This window comes from Sinohyriopsis cumingii, chromosome 6, assembly GCF_028554795.1.
Source record: "Sinohyriopsis cumingii isolate HCF-2022 chromosome 6, ASM2855479v2, whole genome shotgun sequence".
NCBI classification, from domain to species: domain Eukaryota; kingdom Metazoa; phylum Mollusca; class Bivalvia; order Unionida; family Unionidae; genus Sinohyriopsis; species Sinohyriopsis cumingii.
Window position 1 is genome coordinate 113,511,940 of NC_142966.1, and position 17,138 is coordinate 113,529,077.

The 17,138-nt window shown below is 36.9% G+C and overlaps 1 protein-coding gene across 6 annotated transcripts in view; it reads right to left on the reverse strand.

Moving 5' to 3' along the window:
- LOC149797748 (glutamate receptor ionotropic, kainate 2-like) overlaps positions 1-17,138 on the reverse strand; it is a 97,933-nt gene that overhangs the window by 51,196 nt on the left and 29,599 nt on the right. For all 6 annotated transcript variants that reach the window (XM_089962692.1, XM_089962691.1, XM_089962696.1 and 3 more), the window contains one exon: positions 5,570-5,701. In XM_089962692.1, coding sequence (XP_089818818.1) covers positions 5,570-5,701 — 132 coding nt within the window. The remainder of the gene's footprint in view (positions 1-5,569; positions 5,702-17,138) is intronic.

Consider the following 17,138-nt stretch of genomic DNA (forward strand, 5'->3'; position numbering starts at 1 on the left):
CCACCTGTGTCCATGAAAGAGAGTAACCGTTGCTCTTCAGCTAACGATGGGGACATTACTGGCATCCACAACGCAAGCTTGAATAATATTACTTTACCAGGATTAACAGCAGGATCATCACCTTCTCGCCAGATAGCGTCGTTGTCGTCACCTTTTCTAACAAGTACAACTGTATGCTTGGCTCCAAAAATAACCTTTCTGACACCTCTGCAAAATCCAAAGATGTGAGACAGCGGAATTGCACATGAAAATCTTCTGCGATTACCCGATAACATTGATTTACGTACAGCAAAACCTAAATTATACTCTGGACTAGGCCTTAATATTGGAAACGCATCACCTGGCCTATCCGCAAATCCAGCTGGCTGTGGGTCAAGAGCAGTGTTTCGTGCTGTTTGTACCGGAATAACAGATCTGTGTTCAGGATGATCAGCGTTATCCTTAGCAAACATCATAGTCGGACCCTGCCGATCTAGTGTAATCATCTGAGTATCGTGCTAATCCGACGATTGTTGTGGCAACGTCAACGTTATCCTGAATCGTTTCAATTTCCTTTCCATCGATGTTATATGAAGCACTTCTGAATAGTGCCATGATGCCGTTGTTGACAAGACCAACTCGAAAATTAGCTCCGTATGGTGTATTAAGGGGAACATCTGTTACAACTTCACCCGTGACTTCAAGGAATGCTTCAGCGGGTAAGAAATATCTACTTGTATCATGCACTTGTAATTCAATTCGTCCGCGCTGATTGGGCGATCTTGCTTCATAAGAATAATACTGATAATCGCGCACAGACTCATCTTTAAGCGTTGGTGCATCCATGTCGAACGCTGGAACAGATACACGTTTGAACATTATATAAAATTATCGTCGTCTAAAACGAAAACCACCTCCTGATATCAGGCTCGTATTTATTTGTTCGGGTATTTGGTTTACTAGCTCCGCAAGTTTTTGATTCGCGGATTGATTTATTACTTTACTGACATCCGCGGGCATACGTTCAGTGCTCGGCAATTTTACTGGCGGTGGTTTAACCGCGCTAGGTCTACGTGCTAACCGTAACAGTCTACCCTTAACTGACGTAAATGCCTTTCCGGCAAGATTACCAACAGCTCCAAGGGCTTTATCCTTAACAACATCAACCGCTTTCATCGCCAATTGTTTCGCAATCGGTAACGCCTTAGGGGCTATCCTTGAAAACAAACCCGTAACAACATCACCGAGACCATCTCCGTAGGTTGCTCTGTAGACCGGTAATCGTGAATTCACTACTCTGACTGGACTAGGTCGAGTATCGTGTATGATCATTTTATTGAATTGTTGTTTTCTCTAACTAGTCGCTGTAATAACCATCTGCGAGTTCATTAACAAGTTCACGGTAGATGCCGATATCCATGATACCACGCTGAAATAGTCGCTGACAGATATCAGCAGCTTCATTAATTATTTCCGGAGAGTTATTTCCGGCACGTTTTCCTCCGATGAGAACTTCTAGCCGTGATACATCATTGATGATATTATCAGGGCAGGGAATAAAACCCGATCCAGTTTTAGGTTCAAGCATCCCCAATTCTTCAAGAACATCCCCCTCCGGAAGATCAGAGTAAGACGGCGCTGGTTTCTCTTTTTTAGGTCTTCCCTTTCGTTTAGGTGGTTCAGGCGGCGGTGATTGATCTCTCTCTGCGGTAACTTTCTTTTGCACTTCCTTCGCTTGCATTTTCGCGATTTTTTTTTCTTCCTTTATTTTTTTTCTTGCTTGATCTCTCAGTTCTTTATTATACCCAATTATTCCTGTTTTTATAAAAATTATAGGTATCATCATTTGGAGGTATTCGGGGGAGATCTCGATTTATTTTATACACATAATCCCTCCATTCAGCTTGAGACATGCCCTTGGCAGCTTCTGGTTTTAGAAATTCATGTCTGCGACGATAATTTTCGACGATCCAAACAGAAAACTGCCGAAGTTCCTCTACATCAGTCAGTGGAATATTTCTTATTTCGTTGATACCATCTTTGGTAAATTTTTTAATAAATGTTTCCTTGACAGTTACAAGTGGACCTACTGCACCTGGATCAGCTGCGGCTGCTACTTGTTGTTCACTAAGTTGTTTTTATTGCTTAAAGCAAACCCTGCTCTGGTTTTCCACCCTCAATTGCAGCCTCTTCTTCAGTTCGTCCTTTGATAGCAGTTAAAACCTTTCCAGTGACTGCAGTGATAGGTTTAAATAATTCCCCTGTGGTCGTTGCGAAACCTTCCTGTGCTTGCTGTCTCTGCTGCAATTTTTCTCTGACACTATCTCTGACAGGAATAAATTTTTTGATTGCTTCAAGTCGTTCTCGAGCTAGTCTAGCGGAATGTGCTTCTCCGATGTTGGCCATTATTGTTAACTTAAATTTTTAATTCACAACAGAAATCCTAAAATGATTAGCAGCAGAGAGACTACGCCACCAACGTCGCCGTCGACGTCACCCCCCGTGAAGAAACTATTTTTTATAGCGAGTTATCGCTGTCGAAATAACCCCTCCGGCCAGAAAAGAGGATTTAGTCATCATAGTTTCTGGCTAGAAGGGTTATTTTTGTGAAATAAGACCTTCTATCAGAAGAGTTTTTGATAGATGGTCCTGTTGGACGAAACAGTTGGTGGGCTCAGTCTCTCTGCTGCTAGTGGTACAACCCACCCAAATCAGACTCAATAGATAAAGTTTAAATAACCCTATAGACAATCACTAAGCTGTCACTTGTAAAAAACGGCACAGATATATCTCCAAAAATCCGTCAAGACGACAATTCATTACCCTTTTGGCAAGGGAGTCAAAAAATGTTTACCCTGGATAAACTAAGGTGCCTTCCTAGTGAGCAGGCTCCTACCTGACCGAACCTTCCTCCTCGCCACCTCTGGACATTAAATTAATAAACTTGCGTAGCACATATTAAATACATGAAGGGAGAGGCACTTTTTTCTCTCTTCATGAACAATTCATTATCAGTCCACATGGGAATACAAACCTAGGTGTCCCGATGTGACGTCATAGTGGCGACCAATCGCTACTTGCGTCACATACTACTTGGTTGACACCTAGCGCAGCTAATGCAAACTGAATTGCTACCTTTAACTCGAGTGTGTGCTGGGTCTATCCCCACTCGAGTATAGCCTTACATTCACGTCGCTAGGGTCTATGAAACCAGTCATATTGACCCAAGACCTGACGGCTGAATTAAATAGTGCCTTTTATGCACAGTAATGCCTGGGGGATGAGGCTCTAATTCCTTTCCCCCGGGATCAATTAAATAGTCCGCTTATGGACATTAACCAGACGTACACGCCCGTATGTGTGCAAACGTCTATAATTTAAATGATGAGGATGACGATAGTGGTACCATGTAAGATTGACTGACTTGATGGAACTAGTAATTTTTTCATGATGAGCATATTTGGCATGATTTAAGTCTTTGTGAATCATTAGTGGGAATTAATCAGACTTTACTATTTTCCAATAGGTTTTCAATCGATTCTCTCCGACTGAATGTAGACATCACTGGACCAATATAGAGTCAAATGAAAGCGAGAGGGTATGCCTTGCTTATTTAGAAGAACACAGGCAATACCATAACCTGGGCAAAAACAGTGGGATTGAACCTCATGTGGGGAAATTTCACACTGGTAATATTATCGATATATTTAATTTCTTTAATAAATAAGAGCGATAAATGAATGTTTAAAAGAAAGTCAAGATGAAGTGTCAGCTATTAATTTTACATATATTGCCTCACACGTGTTGTGAAGGATTAAAAAATGACGCTTTGCTGATGAAATTAAAAGTGTGAGAGGAGGTTTTCTCCAAACACAAGAACCCGGATCACATTGAGGTTGTGTGAATATTCACTGGTTCCAATGTGTAATTGAACTGACAACTTCCAATTATCAATTCTTCGAATCAGATATTCCGACTGATGCTGACATTACGTTTAGTATGTAGCGTCCTTGACTGGCTATTTGAAGAGATACCGAAATGGCAAAGGGAAAGTACAGCTTTCAAAAGTAGAACAGAAGGTCATATGTTTTAATCCATGTCTAAATTTAGAATGGTAGTTTCTCATATTTATAATTATAGCAGTAGTAGTAGTATCACTAGTAATAGTAGTAGTATTAGTAATATCAGTTGGAGGAGGACGAGTAGTAGTAGCATCAATAGCCGTAGTAGTAGTAGTTTTAGTAGTGTCAGTAGCAGTAGTGGTAGCAGTAGTAGTAGGAGTAGTGGTAGTAGTAAAAGTAGCAGCATGAGTAGTAGCAATAGTAGCAGTCAGAGATGTAGCATTAGATGTAGTAGTAGTAGTAGTAGCAGCAGTAGTTGTGAAAGTAGTAATGGTGGTAGTTGTAGTAGGTGTAGTGGTAGTAGTAACTGAAGCAGTAGGAGTAGTACTAGTAGTAGCAGTAGTAGTAACAGCAGTAGGAGTAGAGTTAGTATAAACAGTAGTAGTAGTAACAATGATAGTAATAGTAGGAGTACTGGTAGTAGTATCAGTAGCAGCTGTAGTAGTAGTAGTGGTAGTAGTAGTAGTAGTGGTAGTAGTAGTAGTAGTGGTAGTATTAGTAGTAGTGGTAGTATTAGTGGTATTACTAGTAGTGGTAGTAGTAGAAGTAGTGGTAGTAGTAGTAGTAGTGGTAGTAGTAGTAGTAGTGGTAGTATTAGTAGTAGTGGTAGTATTAGTAGTAGTGGTAGTATTAGTGGTATTACTAGTAGTGGTAGTAGTAGGAGCATAAGTAGTGGTAGTAGTAAGAGTAGTAATAGCAGTAACAGTAGTAGTAGTAGCAATAGTAGGGGTAATAGTAGTAACAGTAGTAGTAGTAGAAATAGTAGGGGTAATAGTAGTAACAGTAGCAGTAGTAGAAATAGTAGGGGTAATAGTAGTAACAGTAGTAGTAGTAGCAATAGTAGGGGTAATAGTAGTAACAGTAGTAGTAGTAGAAATAGTAGGGGTAATAGTAGTAACAGTAGCAGTAGTAGCAATAGTAGGGGTAATAGTAGTAACAGTAGCAGTAGTAGCAATAGTAGGGGTAATAGTAGTAACAGTAGCAATAGTAGCAATAGTAGGGGTAATAGTAGTAACAGTAGTAGTAGTAGTAGCAATAGTAGGGGTAATAGTAGTAACAGTAGTAGTAGTAGCAATAGTAAGGGTAATAGTAGTAAGAGTAGCAGTAGTAGCAATAGTAGGGGTAATAGTAGACACATTAGTAGTAGTAGCAATAGTAGGGGTAATAGTAGTAACAGTAGTAGTAGTAGTAGCAATAGTTGGGGTAATAGTAGTAACAGTAGTAGTAGTAACAATAGTAGGGGCAATAGTAGTAACAGTAGTAGTAGTAGCAATAGTAGGGGTAATAGTAGTAACAGTAGCAGTAGTAGCAATAGTAGGGGTAATAGTAGACACATTAGTAGTAGTAGCAATAGTAGGGATAATACTAGTAACAGTAGTAGTAGTAGTAGCAATAGTAGGGGCAATAGTAGCAACAGTAGCAGTAGTAGTGATAGGAGTAGTAATAGTATCAGTAGCAGTAGTAGTTACCTGAAATGAGATCTTGTAGAGCCCACCACTCAGTTTCATTTATAAAGATTGAATTTATTGTGCGACTGTCGTTTTTGAAGCCATTATTTTGCATAATTTCTATCCAAGACGAACGAGCTGAATGTAGAATACCTGGAACGACAAGATACTATGATCAGTACAATTACATTTTGTTCTTTGCATCATCGTTTGCTTTCATCTTTCAACACTTTCATGAAAAGACCACGACAACTTTAAATGCATTGGATGCAAAGATTATGAAATAGAACATTTTAAACGTTATAAAATGCATTTTAATTGTCCCATTAAAATAAAATATGATAAACCTGGTTGGCGTAGGAAGAGAGATAGATAGTTCTAAAATAAAATCTATTTTTGACAAGTTAGCAGGAAAGATACGTTGGACTGTGTCGGCCTTAAATCCATGTCTGGGGTTTTGGAAAGAAAAACAAAGATATTTTTTACAACAGATGAAAGATTCCAACGGTATCGAGTATGATTGATCAAATAACTGATGCTATCTGAAAGATGTTAATGTTGATACAATCACCACGTGAGACAGTCAGTGTTTGTGTACACTTGTATACAGCAGCATTAGGGTGGCAGGGTACAGCTTCGTAAATTGGTTCCTGGCAAATTTCTTAATTTAAGGCTATGGTGTGACTTTTTCAGCTATTATTGTTTACTGATTAAAGATATGGATATGTTTGTGAATCAGGTGTTTCGGGCTTGGATTGTTCTTGAAACTGATGTACACCTTCATTAGTTACTCTACATAATGTTGATAGTGAAATAACAATAGTTGGCTAGGAAGAAGAGCTAGCCTCCCATAGAAGTAAACACATGGGTTTGGGGCAAGTAGAATATCCCCAAAACTATTTTCAATTGCATCAGCCTGTTTAGGACACACTATTGTGCAGAAGTGTCATCTACGAAAATGGCTTGTGTTTGCAGTCTGAGCATCACATGGTGTCAAAAATGACCATCGGACATGAAAATTGCAGGTATCAATTTGGGATTGGGCAGCATAAACTTCTTTTGCTATGAACTGCCATTGACCTCTCTGGTCAAGTGGATAATATTCTTATGCTGTGTTTTAACACAGGTATCCAAAATTATGGACCTATTTGACCTCACTTGTGTATTTGATTTTTTATGATTTTTTTATACTAACTCGCTGATTGCGGCATTAAATTTGTACATAAAAACTGGGCCCCTGCCCACTCAAGGAAAACTGATAATTTTTATTGGTGCAGTCAGCCAGGTCTATTATCCTTTTCCATTTCTTTGTGTATATTCAAATAATATTTATGTATTAGTTTCGTTATATTTCCTTCCTTTTTCCATATATCACTTAGTGTTGTATGTAGTGTTCTTTGGAGAGGGGAGTAACTGCGTTTTGTACCTCAGCGTGAGAACAGTTCATATCATGATAAAGTAGCAAATTTTGGACTGAACTTACTACATGTAGGGGGAAAAAACCGTGACCATAATGTAATGTCTTGCTTTTTCTGTAGTTGTCAAGGTTTGCACCCCTATTTATATGGATATTATTCACATTTCAATACAGACACACAGAAACAATTGCATGACATATCAACATGGGTTCTTAAAAGTAATTTAACTCCACAGGAGCAGATAGGCTTCATACGAATTATACATAAACATACTGTTGTGAATGTTGTATGTCACCAGTGGAACGGTCTTAGAAATAGTGCTGCATATGGCATATTGCTTACTTTATTTTGGTGAGAAGAATATTAGTTTAACACGCTCACATAGTTTCAACCTTTATGACCCCACTGTGAAGTTGATATAAGAGATTTATATCGCACACTTGGGTGATAATAGGAAATGTTTCAATGGTATGTATATATTTTGAAATTTCTAGGTTCAGTAAACAAAGGAGAAAAAACTTAAAATTAAGTGGCAGTTTCGTGCGTTTCACATTACGCATACAGTTTCTCCTCTGAAATTCTTATGTTTTCACTGAATGTTAAAAGTAACACCAATATCACTTGTTTCTTTTCTTTTTGCAGGTCTCACTTTGCATGGTAAAAGATTGGCATTAATCGGTATGTCATGCTGAAAGAAACAGAAGCTTGAATCTCATCCATATACTCATTCTGATCAAAGTGCACAAGAGAGTGTCTTTGACAGGCAGATTTAGCTTCCGCAGGAGTTGTTTTATGGTACGTGCTAATTACAAGCCAAGTAGGTGAAATGCTTTTTCCCTTGAACTGAATATTCCACTGTATATATTTGTTCTATACCATATCTTATTTTTTATTATGATTTTGTAAACACCATAAATCATTAAAGTCAGTTGTAAGTGAATTGGTTTCTGAGAAGAAATTTCTCTGCTAAATTGTATTGAGTAATTGTATATGTATGGTCGATTTCATTGGCAATATATCAATGAATATATTTGATATGTCACTTTATAAGTTTAAAAGGGTCCCATGCATCAGTATATCAATATTCCAGCATGGTTTGATGTTAATTGATTAAACTTTTATCTCTCCAGATTAGCCAGACTGTTGTTATGATTACACCCACCCCCATCCCAACACACACACACACACACACACAACATTGCTGCTGCTCTTATTATCTCCAGAATGATAATGAAAGGTTAGGAACTGTTTGTTTTATATCAGGCTAAAAGTACTTCTTAAGCACATTATTTACTTAAATGTGTGATTTCTTTAAGTTTGCTAGAAGAATTTATAGAAACTTTTCACTTTTGTCACTGACAACTAACATAGCATTTCTGTCGTTCACTCCTAAAATGTATAACTTCCGAACCTCTTATTGACACTCATGAAATATTGCAAAGGAATGTTTATTCTGTCATGATACTATGGTGGTAAACAGAGACCAAAAGCAATGTAGGTTGCAAACAATTTGAAATCTTTCAAGAAATGCAGTCAGTCATAAATGACAATGTAAGAATGCAGTGCGTTTCGCCGCAAAGTATTCACTTCTCTAAAAGCGTAATACCATGTTTAGTTTTGCGCACAAGAAGTTTTCCTTTATACCATTTTACTAGATAATATCTAAATATGTGACATGCCCACAACTTTTGACATAAACCATTTTCAACCAAATTCTTAAGATGGCAGGGTATAGTTTCGTAAGTTGGCCCCTGGCAAATTTCTTAACTTAAGGCTATGGTGTGACTTTTTCAGTCACTATTGTTTACTAATTAAATATATGGATATCTTCGTGAATTGGATGTTTCGGGCTTGTGTTGCTCTTGAAATTGATGGCAGACATGTACACCTTTCATAGTTATTCTACAGAATGTTGATAGTGAAATACCAATAGTCGGCTAGGAAGAAGAGCTAGCCTCCCATAGCAGTAAACACATGGAAGGGTTTGGAGCAAGTAGAATATCTCAAAAACGACTTGGATGACAACTATTTTCAATTGCATCAGCCTGTTTGGTACGCAGTTTTGTGCAGAATTGTCATCTGGGAAAAGGGCTTGTGTATGCGTGTGAGCATCACATGGTGTCAAAATTGACCTTCGGACATCAAAATTTCAGGTATAAATTTGAGATTGGGCAGCATAAACTTCTATTGCTATGAACTGCCATTGACCTCTCTGGTCAAGTGGATAATAGTCTCTTGAGTTGTTTTAATATAGGTATCCAAAAATATTGACCTTTTTGACCTCACTTGTGTATTTTGTTTCCTATGATGTTTTATACTAGGTCACATTTCTGCGGCATGGTGCCCCAATGCTATACATCACTATAAACTGCCACACTGCAGACATTGTAGCGATATGACTTAAAAATCGTTAAAGCTACGTAAAAAGTCCGAATCACACACGCACACACGCGTGCACACACACATTACGGTCACGAGTATTATAAAAACACATCGTCACGATTGGCCAAAACTAATTCTATCTATTCTCTTCCTACGGCAATGCTTTTTCTGCAAATATTTGCACTGAATTTCGATAGACGATGTCGGTGGGTAGAAATAGATTTAGAGTTTAAAGAACAGCATTAAAAGACAGATGGAAATTGGAAAATAGTAAAAGCTAGTTCTAGATTGGACATGTTCTTCAAACTGTGGAGACTCGTGATTACTGACCGACGGAAGAAAACGTTTGACATTACTGTACCTGCTAATACAATTTTAATTTTGACCGTGATCAATAGTTGGTATATTTTTTAATGAAGTGTCTCGGACATCATTATTTTTCTTCAGCGAGGCCACAACGAATCCGGATCACTGTAACTCAGATCTATTGTCAAACATATCACGTGAGACAAATTTCTTCGTGGCAATATATGAAGATCTATCAATTACCAAGAGATGACCTTAGATGGGGGGGGGGAGCTAGGCTGTGTTAGGAAAAATAACTCCACTTTTCCGCGTTTATTAGTCGAGTTGCTCTAAAAATGTGACACTGAAGTACACCGTAATTGATAGCTATTACATAGCTTTGCCTGCTGTCCACTAGTGGCTCGTATTTTCCCCTAGGTCAGATCAGCAGAACTCATTTATCCTTATCGCTAATGTATCGATGTTTCCATCTCCATCTAGAGAGTGACCCTTGATGGCAAGCATATATCAATAATAACATCTCCTACCAATTTTGAATGTTCGCCGTCAAAACCCTTGGTCAATTTCAATCAGAAAAACAGCGGGCAAATGATGCAGTTACGAAAAATAACAGTCGGTAGCAGGCGGATCCTTCCATTGATGTCACTCGGATTGTATGTCAAGTGTTCATTAATTTGAGAATTTCGCTGTTTGCAGTTAGATGGAATCGAATTTGTATTTAATTGTGGATATTGGAAGTTTATGATTTTTATATAGTGAAGCATCACAAGTGGACAGAAGCAACTTTTTTCCGTACATTCGTGCCATTTCTGACGCAGGCTTTAATTATATGTAATCCCTATTGACAATCAGTGTTCTATTAATTATTGCGTTATTTAATTTAGTGTGATGAGAAGTGAAGAAAAAACAAAATTTGGAAATGCCATGTTAATCGTCATACGCTTCGCCTGAACAAAACAACCCCATTCTTTTAAAAACGGTATTTTCTCGGAATTGAGATCTACATTTTTATAATTGTTGATCATGTCCCTTTCTATTATGTCTTAGTTCCTTTGACATTTATTTGTAATCTCTAAATTTTATAGGACTTATTAGCGTTTTAAAATGCATTTTAATGAATCTTCTGACCCATCTAAATATTCGCATATATGAACCCTTGCTTATTTGAAAATACGGGAAATTGCTCTCGACAAACGTTTATGACATGCTGAAACTAAACGGCGAAAGAACCTGTGACAATGGAACATGTACTTAATAACTGGCCAGAAGGAAACTAATTTTGCTTGATAATATAAAACTAAGACAAATTTTCGATATCTCTAAATTTTCTAAATTTAATCAATATATTAAATTCAAAGAATGAATACAATTATATATAATTTTAATGGAAATATAAATCAAAAACGAAAACAAATACATCCGTGTTTCAAATTTTGATTTGTCAATGAACTTGTATATGGACACATTTTTATTTCCAACGTTAGCGGTAGTGCAACAAGAAATTCTACCCCTCGCATAGGGCAATTTATCATTTTTGGACCCATACAGTCCTCTGTGTCCCAATATTGTCCCCTATAATCAGTGGACTAGATGTGTATGTAAATGATGGCTATATATAAATGTTTTATCGGAAGGCGATATACATATTTGGAAGCTTAAGAGACTTATATACAAGACATCTGTTAGAGGTTTAATTTGTACATTAAACCAGTAAATGAATTGCAGTCGCGTTCTCAAGTATTTAACTGTAAAATGAGTGTCAATCGTGCGCACATCTGCCCCCTCCCCATCCACACCCCTTGTTTCAGCTGGTTCTATCGAACATATGCCTACTTAATCCGTAATAAAAGTGTGGCAACCTTTCTCATATACTCTCCAATTAGGCACTTGTTTAGTTTTGGACAGACATTAATCCATAAGCTAAACACGGCTGACATGCTATGGCAGAGAGCGTGGAAGTACTACTATTCCATACATGCAAAGTCTGTCTTTTGTGTATTTCATTCAATATGAAAGAACAAAGTGCATCTTAGCTCGATAATGTGTTTATTTGTTTAATCTGCACAGAAATCGAGAAACCTGTTTGCGTGCTACGTAAATATGGTCGACACTTTTGATTCCTGAAAGGACAAGGTGTGGGCGATGGTCATTAAAGAGTCGTTGCAACTAAATTTACTCTTCATTAACGTACAATGGTCGTATTGACACACATGGAATGTGGCCAAAATCCGAATACTTCCAGGAAACTGAGTGAAACGTAAGTTTTGATGCCAATCGTTTCGCAAAGCTACACAAGCATAATTAGTTGAGCACACACATTATTATTGCAGCATAATAGATAATTATCGCTGTTTTGCGACGCGTGGTGGAAAGGAATGCTTGACAATTTGCTCCTGAACAGAAATCTAAAACACTATGGTACGTTTATTCCCAGTCATTTTCAGAACCGAAATATTCTACAATCTGAAATCGTTATTCACGCCAGTTGCAGGCAAAAGTCAGTTCATCAGGAATGCGCAATTAATATAGATTTAGCTTGGATGAAACACAAGCAATGAAGGCACCATAAAGTTTACCTAGCACCCAATACACCAGTAATAACAACACCGCAAACTGCAAATGATACATGACGTCTTGTGACATTTTGATAATATTCTTGACCTCTGAACTAGGGAACTTACTTGTATGTGACATAACCCTTGACCTCTGTACTTGGGACCTTATCTTTATATTTGACAAATCCTTTGACCCCTCAAACTAGGGACCGTACTTTGTATGTGACACATCATATAATTAAGATTCACATCTGGGTGAAGAGTAAGCAAAAGTCACCAGCAGTAACAAAATATAATTACATTTTCCAGCCAGTCACACAGTTAGTTGTCCTCTTTGAATAACCCGTTGGCCTTGGGATATAACTACGCTATGTGACTAGTCTAGTCATGATAAATGCCTATGTAAAGTTTCATTAAAATCTCTGACAATAAAAACTGAAAGAAAGAAAGTAGAGTTGGGCTTAGGTTTGGAATTGCTGTCTGTAATGTTTGTTTAGGTTTAATGTTCCTCGATGTCTGTGTGCTACAAAGATGTGCATGAAGTACACTATGCATCCGATTTGTCTTATGCATCGATACTCTTGTTATTATCGATATAGGTTTTAATTCATCGATACTCTTTTGTTATTATCGATTTAGATTTTAATTCATCGATACTCTTTTGTTATTATCGATTTAGATTTTAATTCATCGATACTCGTTTGTTATTATCGATTTAGATTTTAATTCATCGATACTCTTTTGTTATTATCGATTTAGGTTTTAATGCATCGATACTCTTGTTATTATCGATTTAGATTTTAATTCATCGATACTCTTTTGTTATTATCGATTTAGATTTTAATTCATCGATACTCTTGTGTTATTATCGATTTAGGTTTTAATGCATCGATACTCTTTTGTTATTATCGATTTAGGTTTTAATGCATCGATACTCTTTTGTTATTATCGATTTAGGTTTTAATGCATCGATACTCTTTTGTTATTATCGATTTAGGTTTTAATTCATCCATCCCAATACCTAATTTTAGTTCGATCGCTGCTGGATCGATCCTAACAGGTAATGTGATTCTATCCTGTTTCAGTTTTAAATGCAAGTGCAACTCTTGGAAACTTTTTGTTCTCAATCATTTCAATAGCTACTCATTCACTTCATCGTTTGTTTAATTCATCAATACTTCCTTGTGCCACACTGAAGTTATTTGCCGCTTCTCAGTTAGCACTTTATTTATTATCTTGTTTTGACTCCAACTCTTAAACATTAAGTTCTATGGCCTTGTATATATTTTCATTTCATCCTTTGTCTCTAGCCAGCACCATTTTCCCTGCATCTTCCAATGTTTTGTCGAAGCTGCATCTCGTGAGCTCTATTTCATCCTGAAGAGTACTGAATCCGTATTTCAGGGCTATTAATTCCAACTTGATCTAAAGGGTCTTGGAGTTTGGTGACATTGAGATGCCGTTTTGGAGATCTCAAGTCCTGTTTTTTCTTTTCTTCACAAGTTAAATGCCACCTTTGCCGATAGAAAATGTGGTAGCTGACAGCCTCGACGTGTCTCATCAATCTCAAACCCTCCAGAGATCTTTATTTGCCATTTTTGAGAAAGAACAATCTTTGAAATTCTTACCTATTTGTCTGAGATTTTGTTAAGTTACTTTCTTTGGTGCTTCAGCCACGCCTTGTATTTGGCGTGATTTTTCAATCGTGTACCTTTCTTTGGTTTTATCTTCGCCAAATTCCATTTGTTTGCTTGGAAATTTGGAAATTTAACTAAACACGATTTCAAGATGTTAGGAAGGTAACTTGTGAGTCATATTTCAATGTTAGTTGGACAAGTGAATAATTCTCACAAAGTTTGAAATGTAACTGCGGAAATGAAAATGAATAAAAAGGTATGTCCTTGAACTTGACACGAAGAAGAGAAATATATTTTTCAATTCTACTGTATTACAACAAATGCATTAAGGAAAATAAAGGATACTTTCAAAACATGGTGTCACCTAAGACAGGTGAAAAGTAAATTTAAACAACAGGCTAAAGTTCACAACAATGAAAATATTCGGCAACTTTACACGACTATAGAAACATTAAATCATTCAAACGAAACTTACGTTTAGATACGATTTTTAAAATGAATTACTTTTTGTTTATTAATTTCTCCAGAAGGTAGATAAACTTTTTAAAAAAACAACCTGTATTAAGTGGTACCATTGATAATGGCACATTGTATTGCTGCGGCGATTTTTAGCTGTATTATCCAGTATTTTATGTTATTTAAATAATTGACATAGGTTTAATAAGTAAACTTGTCATAACAATTCTTGTTAAATGTACAGTCATATAACCAACAAAAGAATTAGTACATATTTGGTTCTTAAGCACATTTAGTGTTTGGCACCGCAAAGTCTCCAAAGTTATGTCAATATTGTGAATTGTCCATCTGTCAACGACAAACAATATCATAATCGGTGGTGGATGGATGATTTCATTATCAGGAGAGTCTATTTCTATTTGACTAGAGTTGTTTGCTCTTGAACGGAAGTCGAGCTCCCCACTTGTCTATAGATGCAACTACTCTCCATTTTCAATGCGGTTTCAATAGTCTTCCAAATCATTATAGTTTCGGCGTCTTTGAGTACAGATAGTTAAATCCATACTTTGAAGTCATCCATTTATCATGTAATTTGATTTTCTGTGCAGACCACCAATTCTTTATTTACTAGCTTCTTTCCACATTGTTGTATATTGACTTCACTCTCTAGAATATATAAATATTACACCGGACAATTAATGTAGTCCGGGCCATTTCACACACTCTTATGCATCAGACATTTTGTAGTTCTGTTTTCCATTCTCTCCATCAGATTGTATATGTTGTATTTATAACATTTTATAATTAAATAATCTCAAATATAGTTTGATTTGTTAATGTATGTAATTTAATTAAATTACTAACGGATTCGGCCAATGTGGGTATGTGAGAAAGCTTGCCAGTAGCTTCTCGTGGGTCGGTGGTTCTTCCCGGGGTTTTCCCGGGTTCTTCCTCCACCGTTAATACTGGCCGCCACGTATGTCGCCTATCGTGTGCTGAAAAATGGCGTTAAACCCCACAACAACAACAACGACAATTACTAACAGATGTAAGCAAAACTAATATTTCAAATATTGCTTCCTTAACGTCGTATATCTATTCAGTATATGCTTATTTTTTTCCCCGTTAACTTTACATTGTTGGGGCCCCGAGTGGCCGAGTGGTCTAAAGCGCTCTCCGTTCCGGGTCACTGCCATCTCACCTCTGTCTGTGTGGGTTCGAGTCCAAGGCTCGGCTAGCGTGGGTACGTGGGAAAGCCTGCCAGTAGCTTCTCGTGGGTCGGTGGTTCTTCCCTGGGTTTTCCAGGGTTCTTCCTCCACCAGTTATACTGGTCGCCATGTATAGCCTATCTTGTGCTGAAAAATGGCGTTAAACCCTAGAACAACAACAAAAACTTTACATTGTCCGAATCGTTCAATATTCCCCGATACTGAACGCGCGCGACAATACACATATAGCGTTCACGTGAACGAAGGAACTACTTTCTGTTGTAAACAAACAATGAGGCAGACACCAGCACTTTTGATTTGTAAACAAATCATATACACTCGCGTAAGAGGCTCTTTACGTTGTGGTTATTTAAATTTGTTTCTGAATGAACTAAAACATGTTTCGTGGACTGCAAAAAAAAAAAACACAGCTGTTGATACAATGTTACGGATTTAGGCTAGCTACATTATATAAAAGATACAAGTGACAAGGCATATACTGAATTCTTTATCTTGTGGTAAGAATGGCAAAATAAAATATACTTACAGTTTTACATCCTGAATTTCCTCAAAATATTTTTTCTTAATTCTGCAAATCCGAATTACATGAGCCATGTCATAGGTTTTCAATCTGGATTACACATTTCGAAAGTGTGCTGTAATTTCGATGATAAGTGCAACTGCATACTCCTTACTGCACTCAAAATGAAATACACATTAAATTCCAAAGCGTCTTTTTGAAAATTGCAATTGAAAGATTTCATACTGTTCCCATGTTATGATTTCAAACATTCAATGACAGAAAACGAAACACATCTGCAGACGTAAACACGCTTCTCCCGCGCCACTTCAATCCGATGTATTTCATGTATAATTTGCACAGATGAATCCAGTCCAAACTCACAAACTTTCGTCGATTCGAAACAAAATACCAAAATAGATTCACTCCAGATCAAATGAAAAAGTCGTTGCAATGCGCATTCGTTCACAATATGACTGCAAATTTCAATTTTAACTAGACACGTCATTTTCTTTCGAAAGTTATGTCGACCGCGCGACTAAGTTCAAATTTATCTTGGCGGAGCTATGTGCGCTTTAATAATGATGTCATTTTGTAATGTCAAATCTGCGCTTGTGTATTTAGTTTGGAATACGGCATTCATTCATTTACGTTGTTTCTTGTAATGTATTTTCTTTATATAATTAAACCTTAGGTAGAATAAAAATGAGCATATAATAAAAACGTTACTGCATTTATATGGGAAAATATGAACTCGTTTTGTCGGAAGGATATACTGCACTCACAAGTTCGTGCAATATCCATCCGAAAACTCGTTCATATTTTCCCATACAAATGCAGTAACCTTAAATACAAGGTGTAATATATCTAGAGGATTTAAATTTATTCATGTGGTATATAAACACTTCTAATATCATTTTGTTAAGCGTTTGTGATATTACTTTGTGCTTTAAGGTTTCATAGAAATGTAAAATTATACATGTTCAAAATTGTGCCTTTTTACTGTTCTCTCTTGTGATTTTCAATATTTTTTCTAACTCTCTATACTTGATGTTCTTGCCCTATAGAGATAGCGCTATTTCGCAAGATACGATCTTTACGGTATGCC